Source organism: Corylus avellana, chromosome ca11 (genome assembly GCF_901000735.1).
Source record: "Corylus avellana chromosome ca11, CavTom2PMs-1.0".
Classification (NCBI taxonomy): domain Eukaryota; kingdom Viridiplantae; phylum Streptophyta; class Magnoliopsida; order Fagales; family Betulaceae; genus Corylus; species Corylus avellana.
Genome location: NC_081551.1, coordinates 6,639,854 through 6,667,484, shown reverse-complemented (window position 1 = coordinate 6,667,484; position 27,631 = coordinate 6,639,854). Strand labels below are relative to the sequence as shown.

Sequence of the window (27,631 nt, the reverse complement as noted above, 5' to 3'; positions counted from 1 at the left end):
AAAAAAAAAAAAAAAATTAACCATTTTTTGAACAATTTTGAATTTTTTGAACCATTTGTACAATTTTTTTAAAATTGAATTATTGATAGTTAATAGTTTTATCCTTTAACCTTTTTTTTTTTAAAAAAAAAAATATTATATAGAAGGCAAAACTACGTCGTTTTACACCTGTATATATTCATCTATTTCTTTCCAACCCCAAATCTCACGAAATCTCAAAATCATTCAAAGTTGCTGAGCAGCCTCTCTCAAAGTTACTGACAGTTGTCTGAATTCTGAACTTTTTTTTGTATGTTGTGTTGAATTTTTTTTTTAGTTTTTTTTTTTTAAAAAAGTTAACCAGTTATGATTTAATATTTAAGGAAATTTTTTTAAAGTACAAGTAAATGTAAATTTTGTGTCAAATATTTGTGATTTTTCAATATGGGCTCTTTTTATAGCAATTGGGCCCAAGAAGATATTAAAAATACAAGAAAAAAAAATGAGGGTAAAAATAAGCCCAATTTAAAAAAAGCGGTTAGCGAGCGGTTATCTATTTCGCTAACCGCTAACCGTTAAGCGGTTAGCGGTTGCGGTTAGTGAAATATACTAACCGCTAAGGCGGTTACAGTTAGCGGTTATTGCCACTAACCGCTAACCGTAACCGTCTTTGCACCCCTAGGTTTTTCCACGTAGAAAATCATGTGTCTTGTGCTTGTGCTGTTTGGATATATATTTTCCGAATATATATTGCTCTATTTTATAGTTTCTTGCAGATTCATACAAAAAGGAAGTTTTGTGTATTGTTGTTTCTCCCAACAAAGACATGGGCAACAAAAGATATCGTGGCAACAAAATATGTTGAAGAGGGAAAAGTATAAGTGTGTTGGATGGAAATGGCAGGAAAGCACTCGACTCTGTAAGTGAAGTTCAAGAACATAATGGATATTTTGTAATTTCATAAAGTTTATAAGGGTTTAAGAGTCAATTCTTGCGTTGATAGTCAAATTTAACCCAGACCCTAATGACAGTCAAAGTAGTTTATAAGTTTGATACACTAAACTGAAATTTTTTAAACTTTTGGGAGAAATGTAAAAGGCGACAAAATAGACTAGTGAAGTTTGCTCTAAAAAGAATGTGTGCATATTTGTATTTGAAAAAAATAAATAAAAAATCCTTAGAGTTAGGTTTCAATGATTCCTTTTTTGTGTTAAAAGGAATGTGTGCATTTTTTTGTTATTTGAAAGAAAAGAAAGTTTCTTAAGACCTTTATCATCCACATTTCCAGCAAAATTCAGGTGGGAGGGAATCCACATTTCCTTGAGTATCTGAATTCCTCCACTTGAGTGCAACCAAATGAGGTAATTTTTTTAGAATTCCCAAAAATCCTAAAGATTACCCACATTCAAACACCCATCAGTGTATTTTGAGTTTGCCCAAAGGGACAAAAGACGTCAAATTATTGGCCAATGATAGATAGTAAAGCATATGTTCCTATATAATTAAGAGTAGTACTCCCTAGCTAAATGAGATGATACAAATACATTTTAAGTACCGAAACGCATATTTAGTATTGGAAGAAGAGATAGTCGGAGACCCAAATATATCGTGGGAGGATAGCAAGGATGAAACTTAACATGGTCATGATTACAAGAATTATTTGTTATTTCACTTTTTTTTTCCTTTTTTTTTTTTTTTTTTGAAATAAAGAAGAACCTGATAAGAAAATTCTTTATTGGAGCATTACTACAAGAATGCAATTCAAAATGGTACTTAAAAGAAAGACTCGATGCTTACACCAAAACATTGACACAATTCTAAGGCATATATGTCACTAGGCAAGACTTATTTTTTTAAGTACAAGCACATTTTAGAAGACACAAAGAAAGGATGCATGATTTGGTGGGATTGGAATCATACGGTACATAGAAATGATGTTGGACTTGGAGGGACTGGGATATCAATGGTCCCTTCCAACATGAGTAGAACCTTCTTTATTGAAGGGCGGAGTGAGGGCTCATCCAGAATGCACCAAAGTCCTACTTTAACCATTCTCTCTAATTGTCTCTTGTCAACCATTTCATTATTCACTAGTCTACCTAGCTCACCACTCTCAAAGCATTGGTATGCCCATTCTTCAAGAATTGCCTCTTCCTCTGGAAGATTTTGGTCCACACTCTTTCGACAACATATAATTTCCAACAGCACAATTCCAAAACTATACACGTCTACTTTGACTGTCACGGGCCGTTTCCGATGCCACTCTGGGGCAACATATCCTTTTGTCCCTCTAATGTCTGTAAAGGTTCTAGTTTGATCTGCCTTTAACAGCTTTGCCAATCCAAAGTCAGAGATTTTTGGGCACCTGTTTTCATCCATGAGTATGTTCTGGGGCTTTACGTCACAATGAATGATTTGTGGCTCACACTCCTCATGGAGATAAAGAATTCCTCTTCCTATGTTGAGAGCAATTTCCATTCTTTCATCCCAAGAAGGTTGTTTTTCAGGTGTGAAGAGTATATCTGCAAGTGACCCATTTGTCATGAACTCGTACACCAAAAGCCTGTTGGGTCCATCATGGCAATAACCCAATAGACGCACAAGGTTTTTGTGATGTGTTCTCCCAATAACTTTCATCTCTGTATGAAATTCTCTTTCCCGTTCGGCCAACAATTTGTCAAGCCTCTTGACGGCTACATTCTTCTCGCTGTCGCCATTCTTTATTGCCCCTTTATATACTGTCCCAAACGCTCCTCTGCCAAGCTCTTCCTTGAAACCGTCAGTCACTTTCTCAAGTTCTATGTAAGTGAATGATTTTGGAGCAAAATCCTCACGCAAGACAATGTCTCCATTATTAGATATCCTTTTGTATGACCAAACACGATATCTGTAAATTGCAATTCCAGAAATTGCTAAGACAATTAATGCAAAAGCAACAAATGAAACACTCACTATTATGATGTCCTCCTTTGGCAGATTTCTATCTATAGATGTACCCACCTTGATGAGGGCTACCGTTGAATCTCTTTGTAGTCTTCTCCCAAATCGCAAAGGAAGCCTTTGTTTTGTGCACAACCCGTCTTTGAATAGTGCAGCTTCACAGTTGCAGTCCTGCAAACATGCTTCTCTGCAATTCTCTTGTGTTGACGATATGAGAACCGAATAATTATCATTTTCCCATACGGTATTAGGCACTGCTTCCATGGTATTTTTGTTGTTTTTGCAACTTTCTGCAGTGAAATCCCTTTCACAGCCTGAACCCCAATCGCCTTGGTTGACCGACGCAAATCCAGGAAGACATTTGCAACCAACGCCCTGAACATTTAAATCACAATATCCATTAAATCCACATAGACCCTTAGGCGCACACTTGTCATCTGGCATAGACCATGCGACTGTCCAATCTTCATTCTGATTCCTATTGTGAAAGTATAGCCGCAAAATCCCATCGGGGTCAATTGTCAATCGGTAGATAAAACCTTTTGTATAACTTTCTCCCAATGTTAGATTCCATATATAAGCGCCAGCGCCATTGAGCAAATAGAGATGACCATCATCATCAAGTTTTAGTATCACATCATTTCCTTGTCCATTTATACCAGCTGACCAATAACCATAATCCTTTGTGTATGGAGTTCCAATTGGGTACATTGCGAGATATCCATCTTCTTGCATCAAGAGACGAAATATGCCGGTTGACTGGTTAGAGTGTGAAAGACTGGAATACAACACTTGTCCGGCGGAAATACTCTGCGTTGGTAAAAGGGTGTCGGTTGGGTAATCGAAACTCTGCCATACTATATGATTAGTAGAATTATAGAGAACAAAGTTGCCGGAGTCAAGCATCGATGCTGAGCTGGCACCTACCGGGAAATTGGCGAGGCCCGTCTCTGTGCCTTGTGCCGATTGCAGAACCAGTCGTCCATTACTTTTGAAATTCAATTTAAAATCAGCTGGAATTGGAGGTTTGTCTCGGTCGGCTGTCCAAACCACTGTCTTCTGTGGAAGACCAGCAAGAAAAATGCCTAGACCATAACCATTGCCTTGCTTGTAGAATCCAAAGGCATATAGATGGGAAGGTGATAGCCATGAAGAGTTGACCGTAGCTGTCAACAAAGAGCCCGGCTTTACAACGGATTGAGTTTCTGCTGCGTTCGTAGATACCTGAGAGGAGAAGAAAAGGCATCATTGGAGAATAGTCGTCTCTGTATTATCATTATCTGATCATTCTGATGTATTCGGTTCTTTTAGTTTTCTATACGAGTCAGTGAGAAATATTACCGAGCCTCTTGTGTGTACTGGTGACTCTCTTACCTTTGGATCGAGTAGTATTCAATAAAATTCCCTTCCTCATTTTTATGTCTTGCTCTTTTAATATTATACATTAAATGATTAAATTTTATTTTGAACTCATGATCTCTGAATTTGATATCATGTTAAATTATTACTTGTCCTAAAAACTTAGAGGAAACTTCACTAAGGACCTCCAAACTTCCACCCGTTTTGAAATGCCCCCCCTGAACTTCAAAAGCTCTCAATTTAGCCCCCTGAACTTTCAATTGCTCTCAATTTGAACTCCTCCGTCTAAATCAATCGTTAACTTCAGACGGAACCCTAAACACGTGACTTGCACGTGGTTTTTTACCACTGAACTACCCATTATACCCTTTGAAGAGATTTCCCAAGCTCGCCGGAACCTTCCCGGAAAAAATGTTGGCTCTCGAACATGACATCGTCAAATCCCCATCAACATCGACTAGAACCTTGCACTCTTCTTCCCCTTCTTTGACTCTGTCAGAATCGAGCAATTCCCCGCTCGCAATCTCCACTCGAAAACCCCGAACCTCTCGAAAGCAGCCCAACCAGAACTACAACGAAGCTACAACCGTCCTCTCCACGGCCTAACCCAGCATCTTCTCCCCCAAACACCTCAAAAAGCCTCGCAAATTCATCGCACAAAATGATTATTTCTTGGTCAAGTCATCCGAGTTGCTTCTACCCTTTCGGGTCATCAACAGTTCCAGTTTCCTACTCCACCAACCAATCCAAGAAAAACCCAGTTTCCAAATCCAATCCAAGGTTGTGAATTTCTGTGAAAATCCATGCTAAAGCCCAGGGGAAGTTGATTTCTAAAAAGAAATGGGATTGTAGTGGTGGCCAAAAGAATTCCTAGTATGGGAATCCATTTCCAATGGGATTTGGGTTTCGGTGTGAAATTTGAAATGGGTTTTGAGATGAGCAGGGCAAGAGGAGTGAGAGCTTTGAGACATGTTGATGAGAGTAACTGGTGGAGTTTTCCAGTGGTGGATATCCGCCAAATCTCTCCCAAATTCCACAGGCATTCATCAGATTCTGCAGAGAAGAAAAAAGAAAAGGTCGAAAAGCCGCCGGCCATGGAGTTGAAGAACGAGATTTCACTTTTAGGTTTAATTTGGGATTTTTTTCGAAAAGGGTAGTTTGGACATTTAACGCAGTTAGTATGAGGGTATAATGGGTAGTTCATGTAAAAAAGTCACGTGCAGGTCACGTTTTTCATTTTCCGTTTGAGGTTAACGATTGATTTAGACGGAGGGGTCCAAATTGAGAGCAATTGAAAGTTCATGGGACTAAATTGAGAGATTTTGAAGTTCAGAGGGGGTATTTCAAAACGGGTGGAAGTTTGGGGGTCCTTAGTGAAGTTTCCCCAAAAACTTAAGCTAATAAAATGTGATAAATTTAATCATTTAATTTATACTTTAACACCAAACTCCATCATTGCACCTAGCATTTTACAGAGTATTTTGGTTTTTTTTTTTTCTACTCTACATTTTCATTACATGGTTTAGCAAAATAATTTTTTGGGTTCCATATTAGTTAAAGTTTTATGTCTTTCTTTTAACAGTTGGGTAGTTCATGATAGCAAACTCGTCTATATATATACACCATAAAAGAACTGCATCTTATTCTCCAACGAAAAAAGAAAAAAGCAATCGAAAAAAAGAAATCTCTTTTCGGTTTTCACCTTTCAAAAGACCCCGTGGTTCTAGCCCTAAAAAACCCACCACCCCCTCAGCACAATGCTGTTGCCAGATTTCGCCCAAAGCAACCCACTTTCATGTGAAGTTTCGTGTCTTTTCTCTCTCTACTTTCTCTCTTCAGAAATTGGTTTTGCTTTGATTAAAAAAATATAAATAAATAAAGTAATAGAAATGTGTGTTTCAGGTTAGGTATTGCTTGTAGGTGGCGAAATTGCATGCGGTTGGGTGTTTTTTCTTTTGGTGGTGAGGGGATGTGTTGAAATTTGGGGTGCTTTACAGATGTGTTGTGTCATGTGAAGCAACCCACCCAATTTTTATGTTCAACCGAACCAACCCCTTCCCATTTCTATCGTCCAGCAGCCCCCCAATCCCCAATCCCCATCAGAGAGGTTTTGAAGAGTAGTGGGTGTAGAAATACTTACCTTGATGAAAGCTATGTTTGAATCAGTCTGTGTCCTTCTCCCATATCTCAATGGAAGCCTTTGTTTGCTGCACGTCCTGTCTTTGAATAGCGCAGCTTCACAGTTACAATCCTCCAAACAAGCTTGTTCGCAAGATTCTTTGGATGGTACTGACAGAACAGAATATGAAACATCTTCCCATGTGATGTTAGCCACTTCTTCAAAGCTGTATTTAATATCTTCATTTTTGTTGTTGCAACCTTCTGCAGAGAAGCTCCTCCCACAGCCTGCAGTTCGGTTGCCTTCGTTTACCATTTCAAATCCCGGAAAACATAAACATTCAGCCTCTTGATCATATGAAACACAAAAACTATTTAATCCGCAAAGACCTTTTGGATCGCACACATCAGATGAAGATGACCATACAATTGACCAGTTTCCGTTCTGTGTCAGATTATGGGAGTACAGCCGGAATATCCCATCAACGTCAATTCTCATGAGATAAATAGTTTCTTTTGTAGGATATCCTCCATCCGTCAGATTCCTGATGTTGAAACTAGTAGCGTTTAGCAAGTAGAGATGGCCATCAGCATCAAAGTTTAGCGTCCCGTTATCTCCAAAGCCACCTGCACTAGTTGCAAAGTAAGCATATGGAGCTGTGTCGGGAGTATCCACCGGGTACTGAACAAGGTTTCCATCATTTTGCATCTTCAGACGGAAGATACCCGTTGAGTGATCCGTGTCTGAAATACTCGAAAATAGCTCATGACCTGCTAAGAGACGTTGACTGGGTAAAAGGGTATCAGTCGGGTGATCAAAACTCTGCCATATTATTCCTCGATCGGAATCATAGATGACAAAATTGCCTGAGTTTAGCATGGAAGCCGAAGCAGACCCAGAAGATTCAGCTACGACAGCCAGCTGCTCTTGTCCCATTTGAAGGACAAGCCTGCCATCGCTTGCGAAAAGCAAGGTAGTATTGTTGGAGACTGGTAGGCCATCACGGTTTGCAGTCCAGACAACAGTCTTCTCTGGAATTCCGGCAATAAAAATCCCAACAGCGTAGTCATTGCCCTGTTTGTAAAATCCAAAGGCATAGAGACCAGAATGTGACAACCACGTAGAGTTTGTGGTGGGTGTTAGAGAAGAGCCTCGGCTCACATTAGACTGAATTTGTTGAGCTGAAGCAGTAAAAAATGCAGAGACAATGAGAAACAGAGTGACGAAATCCATAACAAGATAATGAGATCTCTCTGTAAATGTAATTCTCTTTTCTCTACTATTTACTTCCTTTCCGAACAACTGGGTTTATCACGAAATTCCCAATGTGAAAAGTAAAATCCAAGGACTGAGTTCTCATGTGTACGAAGTGGAGCCCAAAAACGGAATTGTCTACAGATTGGGTTTGACACGCACCCTCTGCTCACGCTTGCTAGCAAACCGTGTGCAGTCGAGCAACCCCACTGTGTAGTCGACCCACAAGACAAATCAAAAGTATAGACTTTGAATTAAGGACACAAATTTCCTCGGATGAAAATTCTTTCCATTTGTTTATCGAGTAAATGAGAATCAGTTCTTCTCTTTCATTTTGTTTTCCTATTATGATATCACAACATTGTTTAATTGGCTGTCGATCACCATCTCTTATTGTTGTATGTGTCGGTTTGGATATCCTCCTGCCACACGTGAGGGGGTGTGTTGAAAGTCTCACATTGCTTAGGTATTAAGGAGATGGGTAATTTATAAGGGTGAAGAAAAATCTCAACTCTTAAACTAACTTTTGAGTTAAATTAAGTCCAAGAACTATTTCTAATAAAAAGTAAAATCCGAGGACTGGGTCAGTGCTCATTTCTACGAACAGAAGTCCAAAGACGGAATTGTCGAACTTACGAGAACCGCAGACTTCGACGCGCACGGCGCACCAATGCACAATCAAACTTACGAGGACCACACACCCTCTGTAATTAATGTTTCTACCTACTCAACAGACTTTAAGTCTTTAACAAGAGAATCCTATTCAACTTTAATGGATTGTGGCACAAATTTAGCATGAAATACCTTTAAAAAAAATAAAAAAAACCACCTGATTATATCACTTTAGTTAGTTTTTTTTTTCTTTTATGTAAAATAATTTAAAGGGGGTAGCTGTATGCGGGGGGAGGTGGTGGCCAACAAGACACCCCCAGAGGGAGGAGGCGCACGGCCACCCCCTGCCACCTCTAGGGCCACCCTTCCGATTCCCCACTTTGGGTGGCTATCGGCCTATAGCCACCCTTTTTAATTTTTTTTTTAAATAAAATAAAAAATTAATAATTAGTTTTTTATTTTTTTATTTTTGTCTCAGATTTGGTATGATCAGGTAGTTTTATGTTTTTTTCTTAAGCTTAGGTTTGGTATGATAAACTTAAGTGTCAACTTTTTATTGGTGGCACAAAGGGGTGGGTTTGTGCGGCAACCCCATAGAAGTTGCTCTCCTTTAACAATACCCTAGTACCCGGTTCTCTAGATGGAATATGATTTTTGTCATTTCAAACGAAATTGAGAGTATTCATTAAGTAAAAAAATGGGTAATATTATAAATTTTGTCCTTCAACTTTAATGTTAAGACAATATTACCCATCATTTTACAACAAATGAATATTCTCCATTTTATTTGAATCAACGTTTATATCTTCAAAGGCGAGGGAACAATGTAATTAATGTTGAAATTAAATGGCTAAAAGTTGGCATGGAATACTTAGGAAGAAAGTGTTCAAGCATACTTTTATTGAAATTTTTGCAGGGACTTAGGAACATACTTTTATCAATTTGACGCCTCACAATGTAATTAATGTTTCCACCTACTCAATGGACTGATATCCTCTCCGGTCTATTTCGACCGGAGGGAATCCAATCCTTGTTATTGCAGGGGCATAATTGTCCCCAAAAATTTTTTGAGGACAATTATGTCCCTGCAATAACAAGGAATGGATCCCCTCCCATCCAAACGGCTTGGAGAGGATCCAAATGCCTACTCAATAGACTTCAACAAGAGGATCCTATTCAACTTTTAATGGGATTGTGGCACAAATTTACTCTTTTGTACCCATTAATAAAAAATTGACACCTAAGCATGAAACACTTTAAGAAAAAAAAAAAAACCCACCTGTTATATCAACTTTAATTATTATTATTTTTTTTTTAAGAAAAATAATTTAAAGGGAGTGGCTGTCAGTGGGAGGGTGGTGAGTAGAGGCTGGTGGGCTGGCTCACCATCACCATATTATGGGGAGGTGGCAGCGTGCCACCCAGAGCCACCTGGAGACAACTTCCTTGGGAGGCCTCACCTCTTTGATCCCATGGGTGTGGTTGTAACTAGTCACCCTTTCTAATTTTTTTATTTTTTTTTTAAAAAAAAAATAATAATAATAATAATAACAATAATTAGTTTTTATTTTTTTTATTTTTGCCTCAGCTTTGGTATGATCAGGTGGTTTTGTGTTTTTTTTTTTATTATTTTCTTAAGCTTAGGTTTGGTATGATAAACTTAGGTGTCAACTTTTTATTGGCGGTACAAAGGGGTGGATTTGTGTTTCAACCCCACAGAAGTTGCTCTCCTTTAATTATACCTTAGTACCTCATTCTTTAGATAGAATAGGATCCTCGTCATTTCAAATGAAATTGAGAGTATTCACTTAGTGTAAAAAGATGAGTAATATTACAAATTTTGTCCTTCAACTTTAATGTTAAGACAATATTATCCCTCATTTTACAATAAATGAATATTTTCCATTTCATTTGAACTAACATTTATATCCAAGTCGAACAAACTTATTAATGTTGAAAACTTCAAAACTTCAAAGACGGGCGAGGGAACAATGTAATTAATGTTGAAATTAAATGGCTGAAAGTTGGCATGGAATAGGAAGAAAATGTTATACTTCTATTGAAATTTCTGCTGGGACTTGTATCAATGAACTAACTTAGTTATTACTTGACAAATCTCTCCCAATGCTTTGTAGGTTGCGGTCAAACAATATAGGCTTCGGCGTGGCGCTAGGGTCACGCACCAAAGGAAACTTCTTCATACATTTCTCAATAATTTAAATAGAGGAATGTTGCCTCTTTCTTCTTTTTTTTTCTTAGTATTTTTCTAGTCTTACCTGGATATTATATTTTGCTTCATTTTTTTTTTTTTTTAAGGATGAGTAGGGTATGTAAGTTTTTTTTAGAACCAGAAGAACATAAAAATAATAATAATAAATAAATAAAAAACTATAGCATTTCTCATTTAATTAGGACATGTGCGGGACGGGTGGCACATGTAAGCTAGGTACATGCTTTATTCGTTAGAGAAAAATTGAATTGTGTTACAAATTAAAGTTCATTGTATCACATGGCCATAAGACTATTACAAGTCCAGATGCATGTAATTGGAATGGGATCTTAGGCTACGAAATTATAAAATTGAAATGGTAAGAGTACATCTTGGGTCTCTTCCTTTATATAACCCTAAAAACAAAATAATAATAATAATAATAATAATAATAAGAGATAGAAACAAGAGAAGAGAGGTAATGAATTGTTGTTGTGTTTACAAAGTTTGTTATTTATAAACAAAAGTGGGAGTTTAGATTTGGGATTAGTTTGCATCTATGAAAGTGCTCGATCTTAATTCGTTGCATATCATAAAATGTCTACCGTGGGGCTCGTTTTGTTCTTCTCTGGGTGTGGGACTCCCTCCCACTATATCTACACCACCCAGAAGATATCTCCTAAAGCAAGCAAGCGCGCGCACACATAGCACTACTGCAAACTACCCGTACATATATATATATATATATATATATGTATATATATATATATATCATTTACGGGTAGTTTGCAGTAGTAGTGCTATTTTTTATTTTTTATTTTTTCTAGTTCAGTAGTGCTATATTTAAATTGTGAAGGAGTAACGCTAATTTTTATATTTATTTTATTTTTGTTCATGTAGCATATTTTAAGGAGTCCTACTATATGGCAGACGTTGGACCTTAAAAAAAAAAACAAAAACAAAAAATGAACTTTTTTAAAAAAAAAATAAAAAATAAAAACAAAAAATGAACTTTTTTTTTTTTTTTTTTTTTTTTTTTTGAGAAAACGACCTCTTTCTCTCTTTCCACATTTTTGGACAAAGCTCTCTCTTTCCTCTTCCCTTTCTCTTCACCTATGGCCGGCTGCCGGAGACCACAAATAGCGAGCACAGCTGACAATCCACCTACATCTCCGGCGACGAGCTACTACCGTCAAAATCCCCAAATTTCGAAATTCTCAACCCACTATCTAACTCCATTTTCCCTTTCCCCCCACCAATGGCCACTGAGCGCCGGTGTCAAAATCCATCTTCTCTCTCTTTCTTTCTCACATTGGTTGGTGTCGTGGTCATCGGTGGCCTATGAGGGGAGAGGAAAGAGAGAGGGAGAGATTTGTTTGAAATGAGGGAAGAGAGAGAGAGAGTCACAGATGCGTTTTTGTAACCTAATTTTTTTTTAAAAAAAAAGTTCCGAACGTGGCACAAGGCCACGTCGGACTTGGCGGATCTTGGGACTACCAGTGTCTATTGTATAACTTTACTCTATTTTAAGTGGGGTTTTTTTTTTCTTTCTTTCTAAGTGATTGAGATGAAAAACTAATAATGATATAAGGAGTACTAGAGTCCTCCTAGAGTCATCACAAATGTGATGTGGTATTTAAAATCACCAATAGATCAAAATTCAATAATGATCATCTCAAATTTAATGGTAATTTTAAATGCCGCATCACATTTGGGAAGACTCTAGTTCTCCTTATATCATTATTCAAATCAATATAAAATAAGTGTGATAAACAAATTTGAAAGACATTACATTATTATCGTTTTGAACACAGATAGTGCAGCCAAGAATTAGGCAGAAATAATGAATGTAAAAGACAAAATCCTAGATTACACTTGCTAAGCTTTTCACTATTTTCGAGCACCCTCAACGGCCTTACTATTTTAACAATCTACTTTCACTATTCCATTTATATATTTTTTTTTCAAAGATTTATTTATTCTTTTTCTAACTATTGAAGGAGGATAAAGACCAAAAAGAAAAAGGTGTAGAGAGAAGTAATTTTTTATTCATTTGTTGAATAAATAGTACTCACTATTAATAGTGGGTTCCGTTCATTCACTATTTCTTTTTTTGGCTAAAGTAGTGAGGCTAAAAAAGATAGATTTTAAGCATTTTCACCAAATTATCTCACTAATTTAACCAAAAAATAATTTTAGTGAGACTGCAAATAATGCTCTTATGCCCAACTTGATTGGGGGTCACACACTTTCCAATTGGACTCACCGAAGAGAGAAGCATATGAAAATTGGGCAAAAGAAGTACCAAGAAAACCCTTAGCTTCAAGATTTTTTGAAGTTAAATATAAAATAGGGGTAATTACTTTTTGCTTCTATGAACTATAGCATCTTGGCACTTTCTTCCTATGAACTACCAATTATGACTTCTGACCCTATTAAACTATTATCTTATGACAAAAAGCCTCATTCCGTTAGTCAAAAGGATTAAAATTGACGGTCAACGGTTATGTGCAAGTCATGTGCCATTTTAAATTTTATTCTTCCACTTTTGCCCTCACTTCAAACCGAAAAAATGACGCTTATACCCTCCTAAACCCAAATCCAACACATGAAAACAATTTAAAATGATGGCAAAAGTGGAAAAAAAAAAAATTTAAATGGCACATGATTTGCACATAACCGTTAACTGTCAATTTTAACCCCTTAGACTGACGGAAGTGGGCTTTTTGTTATAAAATAGTAATTTGATGGGGTTAGATGTCATAGTTGGTAGTTCATGAGAAAAAAGTGTCAAGTCGTTGTAGTTAATAGGAGCAAAAAGTAATTACCCTATAAAATATTTCTAAAAGTACAAAAAAATAATAATAATAAATAAATTCCAAAGCCCATTATGAAACACACGAGCCCATAGCAGCTAGTGTCATTAATCAGAAAAAAAGGCGAGAGTTTTGGCGGGAGTTTGATTTCGCACTCAAATCTTTCTCAAACGAAAATCAAAATCAAAATCCAATAGGAACACCCCCAAATCTCACAGAAACCCTTCAAACCCCGATAGATTTCACTCACGGTCTCACCCACATCTTTCTCTTTCACTCATTCAATTCCTCTCAGAACCCTTTATCGCCCAAAAACAGATTAAAGCAAATGGGTCGGGACGACGCCAATTTAAGCGCGGCGAAGAGGTCGTTTCGGAGCGCAAAAGAGGAGGGGAACAGACAGGAGGAGGCCCGATGGGCAAACGTGATCGGCGACATCCTCAAGAACAGAGGGGAGTACGTGGAGGCGCTCAAGTGGCTGCGCATCGACTACGACGTGTCAGTCAAGTACTTGCCGGAGAAGCAGCTCTTGACCACCTGCCAGTCTCTCGGGGAGGTCTATCTTCGCCTCCAGGAGTTCGAGCAAGCCCTCATTTATCAGGTATTCTTTTTGGGTTTTTGGTTTTATTTGTGGGGTGGGAATGAGGGAAAATATGAGAAAAAAAGTTAGCTGCAGTTTGGTTGCTGAGAAACTATTACCAAATCCAGTTGAGCGAGGGGTCTTTTTTTTTTTCCTTTTTTTTGTTTTTCTTTTTTCTCTGGAAAAAGTGATTTGTTAAGGCTAAAACTCTACCTATTTTTTTGGGGATAAGAAATAATCAGGGTATCCTTGTTCTTTGGTTTGAAGATGATAAAAAATCAGCTTGGGTAAGCCGATTGGTTGTATCGAGCACGGTTGAGGGGAGGTTTGTTGTACTATGGGGCCCCAAATGATAAAAATAAATAAATAAATAAATAAAAATAAAAAATAAAAAAAATCCGACACTCTGGTGTTTGTTTGGTTTTTGAGAAAGAGTGAGAATGAAAGAAAGTGAGGTTTTAAGTAGCGTGGCTTTTGTTCTTTTGGGGTTTAACATATGAGAACCTATGCTCAAGGAAATAGGCGGTTGTGTGAGAAGAAATTGCGCATGGGGTTTCTGTTTCTTGTTCATCAATAGTTTAACTATGATACCAATTGTTGTATCTTCGTCTGATTTAGGTGAGAAAAATAGGAAAATGGAAGTTTGAGAAAATTATCAATCATGAGTTGATACAGTAAGCAATACTTTCTGATTAATAGAATTGAACTTTTCTCTGTTAATTTTGCTTTCAGAAGAAGCATTTAGAGCTAGCCAAGGATGCCAATGACCTTGTTGAGCAGCAAAGGGCCAGTACCCAACTTGGTCGTACTTACCATGAAATGTTTTTGACATCTGACAATGACCACCTCTCAGTTCGGAATGCCAAGAAATATTTTAAGTCTGCCATGAAGCTTGTGGAGACTCTAAAGGAGAGCCCATCTTTTAAGGATAGTAAATTCTTCCTCAAGGAATATATTGATGCACATAATAACATAGGAATGCTTGAAATGGATCTTGATAACTTGGAAGAGGCCCAGAAAATCTTAACTATAGGATTACAGATTTGTGGGGACGAAGAGGTAGAGGAAGACAATGATGCACGCAGCAGGCTCCATCACAACCTGGGAAATGTTTACATGGAGCTCAGGATGTGGGATAAAGCTCGGGAGCACATTGAGAAGGACATTATAATTTGTAAGAGAATTGGGCATTGTCAAGGGGAGGCAAAGGGGTATATCAATCTTGGTGAATTGCATTATAGGGTTCAAAAGTATGAGGAGGCACTTCGTTGCTACCAGAAGGCGCTTGAACTGGCAAAATCCATGGAAGATGAGGATGCTTTGGCTAAGCAAATTGATCAAAATATTGAAACTGTAAAAGAAGCTATTAAAGTAATGAATGACTTGAAAAAAGAAGAGCAGAAGCTGAAGAAGCTGACAAGAGAGACGGCCACTGCAAAAGGAACACCACGTGAGAGGAAGTGTCTGCTTCAGCAGAATGCATGTCTTGATTCTCTCATAGAGAAATCAAGAATGATCTTTGCATGGGTGAAGGTATATATTCTGCTCCCTGTACATTTTCTCTTCCTTTGTGCATTACTTAACTGCCAGGTGGCATTTCAGCATGAGAGATATCTTGTAAATATTTTGGATGGAGTCAAAGTTGTTTTCTTATTTGAGATAGAGCACCATTAGGCTTGCAAATCCGTGTTTGACTAGATATGATCTTTCAACATGCAATTGTTCATCAGGCTTCCAAAGCTTGTTTCCTTTTGGCTAAGATGGGTTTGTATACAGGTGTCAAGAGTGTGTTTCACCATATGATTGGTTTCATTAACCAGAATGGTTGGGTTCCGTCTTGCTATCTGTTTTGCATAATCTTTCAGTTTTTGTTTTTGAAATAATTATAATAATCATATATTTTAGTTGGAATGGATTTTCTAACATAATGGAAAGAGGATTTGCTTTCAAAACTTAATCAGGTAAAATGGTGGCTCTTGTTCTGTGTGTGGAAGTGTGTGTGATGCCAATAGGCAGTTCTTCTAGCTAATTATGAAGAGAGGGCTATTTGAGACCCAAAATTTCACATTGAGCATCACACCAATTAAATACCCACTAATTGTTGTTTTAGATACACAATATTTATCATTAAAGTAAGGCTTGAGTACTCTGGGAAACTCCCTAAAGTTGTTCTTACGAAATTTAGTGTTGTCCCATTTCTTATTTGAAATTTTATGTTCAGCTTCGGGAATTTGCCAAAAGGAAGAAGAGAGTTGCGACTGAACTTTGTGACAAGGAAAAGCTGAGTGATTCATTTCTGGCTATTGGAGAATCATACCAGAAGCTCAGAAAATTAGACAGAAGCATTAAATGGTACATGAGGAGTTGGGAAATATACAAGTCAATTGGTAACTTGGAGGTAAATTGGTGTCTTGCTCTATGATCTACTAATATATGATACACATAACACCTTATCTTAGATAAAGATATAGCATGGAACTATAACTGGACACTTCTTACAATTCATTTGTGTGACTTGTTAAACAAGTTCTATGTTTAGGTTTAGTTGCTTAGAATTCAGCAATGGTGATAATCCTGTAGGATAGTTTATGGCATCATGCTTGAATTATATGGGGTTGTTCCATCCATGGTGATGTATTTTCACTTGGATGATATTATTTCAGGGGCAAGCATTAGCAAAAATCAACATTGGTGATGTTCTGGACAGTGATGGTAATTGGACAGGAGCATTAGATGCATTTGAAGAGAGCTACAGGTAGTTATCTATTCTTTGGTTTTTCTGGAGGACATTTATTATACTGAACAGAAAAATTATGAAGCATTTGTATAGGTGGATTCCTAATTAGTTTTAATCCTGGAAAGAGGAGGTCATTTCATGGTGGGCCTAGCTGTCACAATCCAAAGGACTTAATTCCTTGAAATCACTTACAAAAGTCCAATTTCACCTCGTAAAGAACCAAAGTAAGACTTAGTATCCATGCAATACCTTCACAATCCATCTACCGAATGTGAGGGTGTCACAATTTTCCTCACTCAAATCTCTAGCACCCTTGTCAAAGCTGATGTCATGTAGTATCCTAGTGTCATATGGTATTTCTAGGTTGACTCTGATACCATTTATCATAACTCAAGAAAGTGATTATCACATTTGCGTTATTACTCCAAAAGAATTAGTCCACATTATGAAACTTCTTGAAATCACTTATAAAGCTCAATTTTACCTATTAAGGAACCAATGTGGAACTAAGCTCTCATGCAACATCTTCACAAGTTACCCACCTAATGTGGAACTAACTTTTTTGGGATGTCACATTAGCAGTCCTAGATGCCTTTTCCATATATGGAATTATAAAATTCACCATTTTGATCTTGTACACTTGGCCAAATGTGGCCTATTCAATATGCCATGCATATCTTGGGGCATAGCTGTTTTGTTGCTATATATAAAAAGGTACTTGCTATAGAAAACAAATTACAGTTGTCTATTAGTTCTTGTACTATGGTAGGGAGTGTAGGACCAAGTTTGTGATAATAATAAGCAAGAAAAAGAAAGAAAAGTATTCCTAATCCACAGGGGCATGCTTGAGGACCAAAAATCACAGCCAACAGAGTATCAAACGCAAAGAAATTCACAAGCCAAGGATTAAAGTCCTTTTTCTTTTTTACTCTTTATACTTGGACAGCTGCATTTGTAGCTCTCTAGGAACTTAGTTTTCATAATTTTTTTTTTTTCTCCTTCTACCTAGGTGTTTCTTCTATATACTTCCTGTGTACCTGAGTAACGCTTTTCACTTTTATTGAAATTTCAATTAGTTATCAAAAAAAAAAAAAAAAAGCCAAAAAAGAAGAAGCCCTAATGCCTATTACAAGCTACAAGTTATCTTCGCCTCTAATTAAACCTACAAATAGCCATTTAACAGAGACAAGGTGGAACAATACCAATACACACATCCTTATTTCGCAAGGAAGCCAACCTTACTACAAAACATGAAATCCCAAATACTAAAACCCATATATCTGGCCCGTCTCAGATTTTGATGAATTCCCAAAATACCCGTACTGAAATTAAGAATACTGAATAGGACAGCAGGTTGTTTGAGATGTTCTAGCAGCAATGTGAGGAGAGGTTACCTAAGAAGTGCATTCCCTGACCTATCAAAAAAAAAAAAAGAAAAAAGAAAGTGCATTCCCTTAGGGTTGGAAGAAGTTCTAGCAGCAGTAACAATCCTTATTTCTTAAATTTGCATACCAAATGCGCCTTTGTGTACTTTCCAGATTTATATTGATTTGTGCTCATCCAGTTTATCCCGTATTGCAGGATTGCCATTGAAGCTAATCTTCCTTCTGTACAGCTTTCTGCACTAGAGAATATGCACTATAGCCACATGATAAGATTTGACAATGTTGAAGAGGCCAGGTAAATTTGGTTCAGGCAGTCCTTGATCTTACAGGTTGTTAAATTTCAGTGCCTTTGGAGGTGGAACTTTGGAAGTTATGGAATGGAAATTAAAATGCCAAAAACGTTGATTCAAATTACACAATAATTTAACGTGAATGGTCAAAGCTTGGTAATTCCTTCAGCAAACTTAAGTACCATCACAGTGCTCCCTCCCTCCGGAGGGGCTTTTCAATAGATTTATTATCTTAAGAAAGAATAATTGAGTTTTATGAATTTTTTAATGGACTTTATACCACGTAACTTATAACATTGCTTAAAGGAAGATGCCACTGTGTAGGAGATTGCAACTTTTAATTGACAAATTGAAGCAGTCAAGAGATAAAGAGCTTGAAAGACATAATCTGGCAGAGGATTGCTGCTCTGAAACTGACACAGAAGGGAATGACCATTTTTCAGAAAGTAGATCTAGTGCACGCTGCTCACAGGACATGAGTAAATCGAATTCTAGTAGATTAAAGTCTGTAGCCAGTGTAGAAGAGTTGAGCGATGATGTACCTCTGATTTCACTTCTTCGGTCCAATAAAGATTCACCCAAAACGGAAGCAGCTCAGTTAGAAAAGCACAATATTTTTACTCGGCCAACCAAAGCTTCACCAAAAAGTGTATCTAAATCAACTAGTAATCAGCAGACAGTTGGTCGTAAACGTGTTCGTCTCATCCTCTCTGATGATGAAAATGACATGCCAAATGAGGTGGTTTGCTCCAAAGGAAGGCCTGACAGAGGGCCAGTAGAGGCTGTTGCTACATCTGATGAATGTGGGTTTAAAGTTATTTACTAGTTTGTGCTTTAGACGTTTTACTATACAAGCAAAGTGCTGAGTTGTATTCCTTACCTACTTGCAGTTAAGAGTAGAAATAATTCAGCCAGCCGTGATTGTAAGTTTCAGGTAAACAAATCTCTTGTATTCCTTGATGAGCATTATTCCTTGTTCAAGTTGGTTTCTTTTTATCTTGTGCTTAATCATTTAGTTTCGCAGGAGGTCTCAGTGGCCGCCTCCAAATGTGCCACCAGGTCCTGCAATCCCATCGATATCGAAGAAAGCACAAGTTCATACAAATCAAGGAGTCCCAATATAGGCACTCAGAATAGCAAACTATTCAGATCTTCAAGCAATGATGAGCCTATTATTGCATCTGATTTTGCTGCTAGTGGTTCTAAACGTGATATTGAAGTTTCTGGGAACCTCTCACATAAACATAATGCTTTTGATCCCAAGTTGCATACTTCTGGTGATAAACGTGATGTGAGTGTTGCTCCAATTATTTGTATCCAAGTAGGTGTATATGGCTGCAATATGTCATATTTTGCTAATATATGATCTTTCCTGCTGTTCACGACAGTGTATTATTTGCAAGATTGACAAGGACCTGATAAATGTAGAAGCAGGCTCTTGTAGGGATGGTGACAAGTTGAGCATTGATTCCGTGAAGGTTGAACTGGCATGCCTATACTATTTGCAACTTCCCGGTGAAAAGAGATCAGAGGGTAGGCACTTGCTATGGAATATTACATGCTACTGATTGCCATTACTTAAATTTTTGGTCTATAAGATGATTATCCAGCTCTGAAACTGTCTGACTTAAACCAACAAAGAAAGTTGCTGCTAAATGATATGTGCTGCATGCGAAAGTGGCAGAAAAGCATTTTTGTGTTTGAGAAAGGTGTATTAGACATTGCAGCCCACATGATATTGCTATAATGAGTTGAGAAAAAAGCAATGCTTGTACTTACGGTATTGTTTCTCAAAACTATGCTGGCTTTAATGTTAGGATCACTAAAGGGTGAACTACATTGGCGTTTGTGGTAGACCTAAGTACTTTCCAAGTGAAAGCACAAAGCTGAGCTTGTACACATTAAGTTTTGGCTAGCTTTTCTGTTCATGCAAATGCCTAATGGAGGCACACAAGTTTTTTATTTGCCCACCGGCATACTTCTCTCTTGTAATATAAATCACTTGAAAGAATGAAAACTTGGTGTTTGCAGCAAGCAAGTCACTATTAAGCATGCTTTTGCATTTCATATCATTTATGAGTTTACTAATTTGGTGGATTATTTCTCATTAGGCCTGCTGCCCATAATTCAACAAATACAATGTGGTGGAAGAGTTGTAGAATCCTTTGAAACAATTGAAACTCTTAAGGATCATGTGGGAAAAGTCTTGCTTGAAGCTTCAATTGATGGTATGCATTATACCTGCTTTATTGCATTTCTTGATGTTGCGATTCTTTCTTTGTTATTATTTATTGTGATTATTCTTGGTGATTTGCACTTATTATCATTAATCCAAAAGAAATTGGATTGTTGCTTGAAGTGTCAGTTGGTATTGAGTATTACAATCTGTAGGTTAATGCAATAGTAAAGTCTTGGGGGTCAGGCATAAGTGTATTTGATTCTTGAGAATGGCCACTTTTATGCAAAATATTGAATGTTAAGAACATAGCTATGTCTCTCCTCACCGCTTTGCTTAAGTGGGAACAATATTGGGCGGTGGCCTTATTTTTATTCTTGTAATTAGCTATTACATGTTGGAAAATGATATGATTCATGGTGGTTTGAAGAGGAAAATCCAACCAATGGAAGCTATTGGGTAGATCTATCGTGAATATAATTAAAAAGCTGTGTAGAATGCTAGTCCAAGAGATGGGTGCTATCTCTCCTTTTCTTTTCTTTTTTTAATTTTAATCTTTTTCTACTTGCCCTTTCTTCTCTTTGCTACTCTGCCTACGAGAGTTCATACAGTTGAACAATACCTCTTCACAAGCACTTTCATGATAATGACTCATAAAATGACATCCTTGTTCCTGGGAATGATTTTTTTTTTAAATGTTTCAAGGTAGTGATTTCAATTGAAATTCATGGAAAACAGTTTTATATAGCTGGACTAGAGTTCTGAAATATTGGTAACCTGTTAACTTATATTGCTTATATTACATGTTGACTGCAATGTTTTTAGTCAGTCTCTAAAGTCGGAATGCAGAGGCTAATCTTGTAAATAGGAATTGCTCCACATTAATTCTATTTTAACCTTTTCCCACGTATATATTCTTTTGTTAGTGAGATATGCATTTAATTCATCTATTATCTTTCCAGGATGGGTTCAAAAGCCTTTGATAAAACTGTACATTGACAGTTGCAAGGAGTTATCTGAGGCACCTAGCATGAAATTGTTAAAGAAACTATACAATAAAAGAATGGAGGTGGGTGCTACTTAACAAGGGAAAATCTTACACTCTTGTTACATATGTATTAAAAAGTGTTGCATGAAAGTCATTGCTATTCTTGCTTGGGGTTTGGAATCAATCTGTTTATTTGGGATGAATACTTTTCATTTAACAGGTTTCAGACGATGAAGTGGTTGTATCTGAATGTGAGTTGCAAGATTTATCAATAACTCCATTGTTGAATGCGCTACTTGCCCTCAAAACATTTTCCATGCTAGACCTTTCTCACAATTTGTTAGGTAATGATATCTGGTTTATGGCTCATCTATTCTCATTAATTTTAGAATGGTGACTATTTAATTAGTATTAGCTGTACTTTGGCTTGCTATCCCCCCAGGAAATGGAACAATGGAGAAACTTCAACAAGTATTTGCATCAGGCCAAAATTATGGTGGCTTAACTTTGGATCTACATTGCAATCGATTTGGTCCAACTACTTTGTTTCAGGTTTGTAACTCTTTTTGCAACCATTACGCTTCTGCATGTTTAAAGCTTTAGGTGAGGCCTTTTAGGGCATGCAGCTTACTTATAATTTTTTTTACGGTCCAGTATTGATTTCTTGTACTGGATAGAACCCACCCTCCCCCCTCCCCCTTTTTCTCCCTCTTTCTTCCCTTTTGTTTGCTGCTAGAGTGCATACGAGTATCAGGTTGAAGCTGATCTTGCTTGGCGACACAGCTAGGTAGTATATTGAAAAAAAGGCACAATGTTTTGCGTGTCCATCAATGTCGTACCTTTTTTGTGACAAAATCTTGATGCCTAGGGTTTTCAACTCTGGCATATGTTATACAGATATTCTGTAGTTCAAAGTTCTATGAACAATGAAATTCTACATATTGGGCAATGCATTTTATTTATAATCTTCTCTTAAAAGTACAATCATTACTTCTTTATCTGATTTCTAATTTTCAGATTTGTGAATGCCCTGTGCTATTTGCTCGATTGGAAGTGCTTAATTTATCTGGGAACCGTCTCACTGATGCTTGTGGATCTTACCTTTCAACTATTTTGGAAAAATGCAAGGGTAAAACACTTCCCCTGCAACCCAGTTAATATGAATATTGTTTCAGTTTCTTCTCAACCATCAATAGCTTTGTGCTACTCTTTTGTGGATTTATTTGGTTTACACTTTGTGGAGTTCATCTATTTAATATCAACTTGTCATCCATATCAAATATGCATGTAGAGTCTTGTTGTGGAGATGGTTTGTTGCTTCAGCTCACTTGTGCTCTCTGTTCCACAGGCCTGTGTAGCTTGAATATAGAACGCTGTGCTATCACGTCTAGAACAATTCAGAAGGTTGCTGATGCACTTTATGCTGGATCTGGACTTGAACAACTTTGCATAGGTAGGGTTGACTTATCAAGTAGGTCATTAACAATCTTGAATGTATTATTTATTTGTAGCTTACTAGGTTGCCCAACTCTCTTCTTTGGTAGGATATAATGACCCTGTATCAGGAAATGCGATGATCAATCTACTGGTCAAGCTTGCCACTTTGAAAAGGTGTAGTCAATTTAAAATCTTATTCATTTTTTTTTTTCACCTAGGCTATATATATGCAGTAGTAGTTGATGTTAACATAAAATTAAGATCAGTTTTCTGTAGATTTTCAGAACTGAGTCTGAATGGTTTAAAGCTAAGCAAGCCCGTCGTTGATAGCCTGTGCCGGCTTGCTAAAACCTCATGTTTGTCAGGACTAATGCTTGGGGGCACTGGTATTGGAACAGTGAGTTTTTATGCTATTCTGTCTTCTCGTTATTATTGTAGTTTGAGTGCACCATTAGGTATTTATCTCCTGCTTCTTGTGACTCGATTGATCTATTTGCAGGATGGGGCATTACAATTAACTGAATCATTGTTCAATGGGATTCAAGACTATGTAAAACTTGACGTTTCATATTGTGGACTGACATCTAAATACGTTCTCGGACTTAACAATGATCTGGTTTATGGTATTCTTGAGCTGAACCTTGAAGGGAATCCTATTATGCTAGAGGTTTGTTCTTTATTAATTGCTAGAGGTATTTTGCACAGTTATACTCATATGCGTGTTCCTGCAGTTGGTTTCTTTTGCAAGTGATTGGTATGTATTGCTGGAGTGCAGCATAGAATATTCTTGATATGTTGCCCTTCTTGATCTATCACCATTTATTCACGTGGTTTTTCAGATATCTATCTTCACTTTTCCAAAAATTATTATGATTAATGATGTTCTGTATGATTGATGGATGGTTGCAAATTTACTTCATTAGTTTAATAGATCAAATTTATCTTCAAGTTTTTTGTGTTTTTTTTTTCTTCTACGATAAATATTCTCTGTAATTTAACTTTTCCCACCTATGCATTGAAGTTGGCATCAAAATGAAATCACATTATGTAACCTTAACATTCTCTTTCTTTGACTGAGAGAATATTGCATTGACTCGTCTGAGCAAACAAGTTTCTACAATTCTACCCATCAAACCCCCAAAGACCACCGCACCAACCCACACCCCCCCACCCCCCACCACCACCCCTCCCTCCACCCTTGTATATCATGTTGATCACAGTAGAGTTTAAAGCAAAGATAGTAGAGCATAAATTAGCATGTTAAAATAGGCATAGAGATAGTAAATTATAGCATTCAAATGATATAACACAAAATTAGCTCCCGCGTGCAAACAAGTTTTTATCCTTCAATCCTTTTATCTCTGTTATTGTATATATTAGGTTCACATAATTACTTAATGTGGTTTAACAAACACCCTAAAGTATAATAATATAAATTAGCACAATAAAAATTCAATTAGAGTTAACCGTATTATCAAATAAACACCAATAGTGTTATGATGTAATGTGGTAAACAGCAATACAAGCACTACTTTTGGTCCACACAATTTTCATCTGAGATTACAAAATTTTATTCTATTGCAAATTTATGTTGAAAATTGATAGAGAGAAAAATCAAAGGCATACCATCTTTTTAATAGATTGATTTGTCTTGTTTTTACTCTTTGAGTGTGTACAACAACTACTGAATGAATCTTTTCAGATATGAAAGTTGTTAAAACAAGACTTCGTAACAGAATAGATGATGAGTTTTTTATAAATAATTTAAATTGTCTATATTAAAAGATAAATTACTTAAAAACTTCTATTCAGATTCGATTATTTTTGTTGTCTAAAAGAGGATAAGCTGAATTTTTACATACTTTGTTTTGTATTTTTGTATTAGTACTTTACATGTTACCTTACTGATATATCAATCTTGGCACATATTTATGATGTTTGATGGATATACTTTTTGCAATACATACAATTGGTATCTTTATCACATTAGCCAAATATTGTATTATAAAAAACTTCATTTCTATTTTGAATTATGTTCATCAATTTTTTTTGTATATAGTATAAACATAGTATATAACGAAAACAAAAAAAAAAAATTATTTTGTGATTACATTCTAGTTTGACCCCTCCAAAGATAAATTTATGGCTCCACCACTGTTTAGATGACATAATAAACAATCTATATTTTTGTTTGTTTAGATTAAAGTCTCTTGGATAATGTGAAAAATCTTTTCCATGAGGTCTTTCCTGATGTTGTACTTCTAAGTGATTTTGTTTTTAATAACTTCCAAGTGATATTTTGTATGTAAGTTTTCTGTGTTCGATGGAAGCTGACAACAAGAATTTAATGCAGGGTACCAATGTATTATCATCAATGCTTATGAACCCTCGGTGTTGCCTAAAAGTTTTGATCCTTAAGAAGTGTCAGCTTGGACTTACTGGAGTTCTTCATATGATTCAGGCTTTAGCAGGTTAAAGACACAAGCCCACTTTTGTTTTCAGTCAAGTCTCTAGAAACTAAAATTTGAATCATTGAATTTTGATTTTTTATTTTATTTTTTTTTTTTTCAGGAAACGGCTCTCTTCAAGAGCTCAGCCTTGCTGATAATGCCTATCTGGATAAACATTATAGTCTAGAATATAACTTAACAGGAAAGGGAAGCTCAGAGTTCTTAAAGCAAGAACTCAACATATCTGAAAATTCTTTGAAGGGATGCGCAACTGAACAAGTTGACAATGCTCAGCAGGGTTTATGTACTGTGAACACTGACTACAATCAGCTTGAAGTTGCTGATAGTGAAGATGATCCAATTAGAGTAGACGCTGCTGCATCTGGAATTGATGACAGTTGTGCAAGTTCATGTCAAAAGAATGAGTGTCAGTTTATTCAAGAGCTTTCAACTGCTGTTCATATGGCAGAGAAGTTGTCCTTTCTGGATCTTAGCAATAATGGTTTCTCGACGCAAATTGCCGAAACGTTGTACACCGCATGGTCGAGTTTAAGAGGTGGTTCAGCTGAGAGGCATATTGAGGACAAGACAATCCATTTAATCTTGAAGGGAAATAAGTGCTGTAGTGTGAAATCCTGCTGCAAGAATTAGGTTTTCTTTGCTGCAGGAGTTTATTCTTTGAGGGAATCCAGAGGCAGTTCTTCCGGAAATAACTGAGAATTATATACTGTATACTGACTAAGATAGGGTGCTTTGCTGATAAATGTCACATGGGTTCATTTCTAGATAGTAACTACCCATTTTTGAGCCATAAATATAACTTAAACATTTGGCTATTGTTGTTTCTATTTGATAGCCAAACATTAGAATTGACAGAAATGTACAGGTTCTTGGAATTTAAATCAAATGCAAAAGAATTTGAATGAAGCAGGCTCTGGTTTTTTTTCTGTCAATAATTTAATTGAGTATTGACACCTTGCATAAGACACTGTTGTATGTACTTGGTGTTTCAGAAGCTATACCATATTCTGCCTTGTACATTTTTTACAGCAGTCATTTTTCTAGCATGATTAGTATTTCTTTTTTATTATTATTATTATTTTTTTTCAGAAATATCTTGGATTCTCTTAAATGCCCAACTCAAAGGAATGGGTTGACAGTGGACACCTACCCTATGGTTGGCAGTTGAGCTGGTTTTGGACGTGGGTTGAGCTTTGAATTGACTAATGCTACTTGTCACGCTCACTTATCGCATTCATTTTATACTAGTTAATTTGCGGGATTTTAAGTGGCTTGCTTTTACATAGCTGCCGTAGATGTGTTATCGGTTTGAACATGTTCAACTCAAGCTATACATCAAATTCAAACCAATCCAGACACAAAAAGGAACTTCAGATTACCACATCGAGGGTGCTTAATACCTTTACTTTCCCAGCTCAAATGCTTAATCCCTTTTCCCAAACATGTTTATTGTTTATGACCTTAAGCAAACGGAAATTGAATGAGAATACATTCTGAAAAATGACTTGAAAAATAAAAGTGATTAAAAAGTAACATAAAAAGCAAAGCAAGGGAGCATTGTAATAAATGAACTGACCAAATGTGGAGTTGGAAAATTTCCAAGCAAGAATTAAATTGTATGCCCGATATGGGGTGACACTAGACCCTAGTGTTGAATTCCAGCTTTAATTCCTTACAATAAGCAAAAATAATTTAGTTTGGAGACCTTTACACGTCAGTTTGTAAACACGGCAAGTACCGCTTAGAATACTATGTCATTTTTTTTTTTTTTTTGAAGGGACTCTTTCATATTCATTCATTGAAAAAAGATCAAGAGCATAAAGCCCTTACATCATTAGAGAGCATAAAGCTCTGATAAATCATAGTCAAAGCTATGAAATTACAACGTCATAGAGACAAACATAAAAATCTTACAATCAAGTTTTATCTATGACTTCAACATCCACTAACTCATATCCAAAACTTCAGTTATTCAAACAATTTGCTCCAAACGGACTCAATCTAATATATAGATAGCTCATATTCCCAACATTTATTTTCCCGGCTATAAGGGCAAAACCCTCACACCGAAACTAATCCTCATCGACCCAAAGGCTAGGACAAAAACCTTCACCTCAAAGATCACTCGTGAAAGTAGATCTACGGAGAAGTCAAATCCTTATTCAAAAATGCAACAAAAACACAATAAAAAAACCACCAAACAACTACAACAACCGAGGCGAGGGAGGCGAAAAGCCCAATTGATTCCGGGGAGGCAAAGAGCGGCGCAGCATAAGCAA

The 27,631-nt window shown here is 36.6% G+C and overlaps 3 protein-coding genes and 1 pseudogene across 3 annotated transcripts; 2 read left to right on the top strand and 2 right to left on the bottom strand.

Annotated features, from left to right (window-relative positions):
- Window positions 1–1,888: 1,888 nt before the first annotated feature.
- LOC132164952 (G-type lectin S-receptor-like serine/threonine-protein kinase LECRK1) lies at window positions 1,889–4,639 on the bottom strand. Its single transcript, XM_059575470.1, has 2 exons — window positions 4,625–4,639; window positions 1,889–4,143 (listed from the first exon to the last, which is right to left on the bottom strand). Exons 1-2 carry the CDS (start codon window positions 4,637–4,639, stop codon window positions 1,894–1,896), a joined length of 2,265 nt encoding a protein of 754 aa, XP_059431453.1. The 3' UTR covers window positions 1,889–1,893.
- A 50-nt stretch (window positions 4,640–4,689) lies between these two features.
- On the top strand, window positions 4,690–5,435 carry LOC132164949 (protein CHLOROPLAST IMPORT APPARATUS 2-like; annotated as a pseudogene).
- An 881-nt stretch (window positions 5,436–6,316) lies between these two features.
- LOC132164948 (G-type lectin S-receptor-like serine/threonine-protein kinase LECRK3) lies at window positions 6,317–7,630 on the bottom strand. The gene has a single exon (XM_059575469.1). It carries the CDS (start codon window positions 7,628–7,630, stop codon window positions 6,317–6,319), a length of 1,314 nt encoding a protein of 437 aa, XP_059431452.1.
- Window positions 7,631–13,419: 5,789 nt separating this feature from the next.
- On the top strand, window positions 13,420–26,245 carry LOC132165791 (protein TONSOKU). Its single transcript, XM_059576474.1, has 20 exons — window positions 13,420–13,889; window positions 14,601–15,401; window positions 16,090–16,266; window positions 16,532–16,623; window positions 18,187–18,285; window positions 18,605–19,083; window positions 19,171–19,214; window positions 19,305–19,571; window positions 19,669–19,813; window positions 20,392–20,508; window positions 21,419–21,525; window positions 21,665–21,788; window positions 21,887–21,996; window positions 22,462–22,573; window positions 22,793–22,897; window positions 22,989–23,055; window positions 23,158–23,278; window positions 23,381–23,548; window positions 25,235–25,352; window positions 25,453–26,245. The coding sequence occupies exons 1-20, from the start codon at window positions 13,617–13,619 to the stop codon at window positions 25,980–25,982; spliced, it is 4,056 nt and encodes a 1,351-aa protein (XP_059432457.1). The 5' UTR covers window positions 13,420–13,616; the 3' UTR covers window positions 25,983–26,245.
- The last annotated feature ends 1,386 nt before the right edge of the window (window positions 26,246–27,631 follow it).